This window comes from Phaethon lepturus, unplaced genomic scaffold (assembly GCF_000687285.1).
Source record: "Phaethon lepturus isolate BGI_N335 unplaced genomic scaffold, ASM68728v1 scaffold36863, whole genome shotgun sequence".
NCBI lineage: Eukaryota > Metazoa > Chordata > Aves > Phaethontiformes > Phaethontidae > Phaethon > Phaethon lepturus.
In genome coordinates this window covers 1,870-2,308 of record NW_010531800.1, presented here as the reverse complement: position 1 = coordinate 2,308, position 439 = coordinate 1,870, and the positions used below count along the sequence as shown (strand labels likewise).

The 439-nt window shown below is 60.6% G+C and overlaps 1 protein-coding gene across 1 annotated transcript in view; it reads right to left on the bottom strand.

Moving 5' to 3' along the window:
- Positions 1 to 236: 236 nt before the first annotated feature.
- Positions 237 to 439, bottom strand: part of LOC104618947 (dynein heavy chain 17, axonemal-like) — a gene marked incomplete at both ends in the record, with an annotated part of 2,044 nt that continues 1,841 nt past the window's right edge. Inside the window, one exon of the mRNA XM_010284671.1 lies at positions 237 to 389. Within this exon, the coding sequence (XP_010282973.1) occupies positions 237 to 389 (153 nt within the window). The remainder of the gene's footprint in view (positions 390 to 439) is intronic.

Sequence of the window (439 nt, the reverse complement as noted above, 5' to 3'; positions counted from 1 at the left end):
GCCGCCCGAGGGGCTGCGAGGCTGGAGCGGGTTTGCGTGACTGACACTGCTGCAGTGCTGTTCTACACCTGCAATGCAGACCCCATTTCTGGGGCTGTTTTTGGCTGACAGGCTTCACAACTGCATTTTAAAACTGCTGCCAGGCTGTTAGTGCATAACAAGCAAAAGGCTCATCCCCGTCCCGAACCTGCCCACCTCTGCCCCTGCAAGCAGAGGCTCCACGGAGCTCGGCTGACCTGGCCAGACAAGTCACAGTCTGCGTCGAGGGGCACGTACTCCTCGTCCCGACTGAACATCCCCAGGCCAACCTTCAGGGGCTTTTTGCCCGGGCTCATCTTGAACTTCAGTTTAGCCAGACTGTCGAACAGCTTTGGCAGATGACGGGACACCTGAGGACAGCGGCAGGGCGGCGGGTGAGGGACTGCCGGCGCGCGACGGA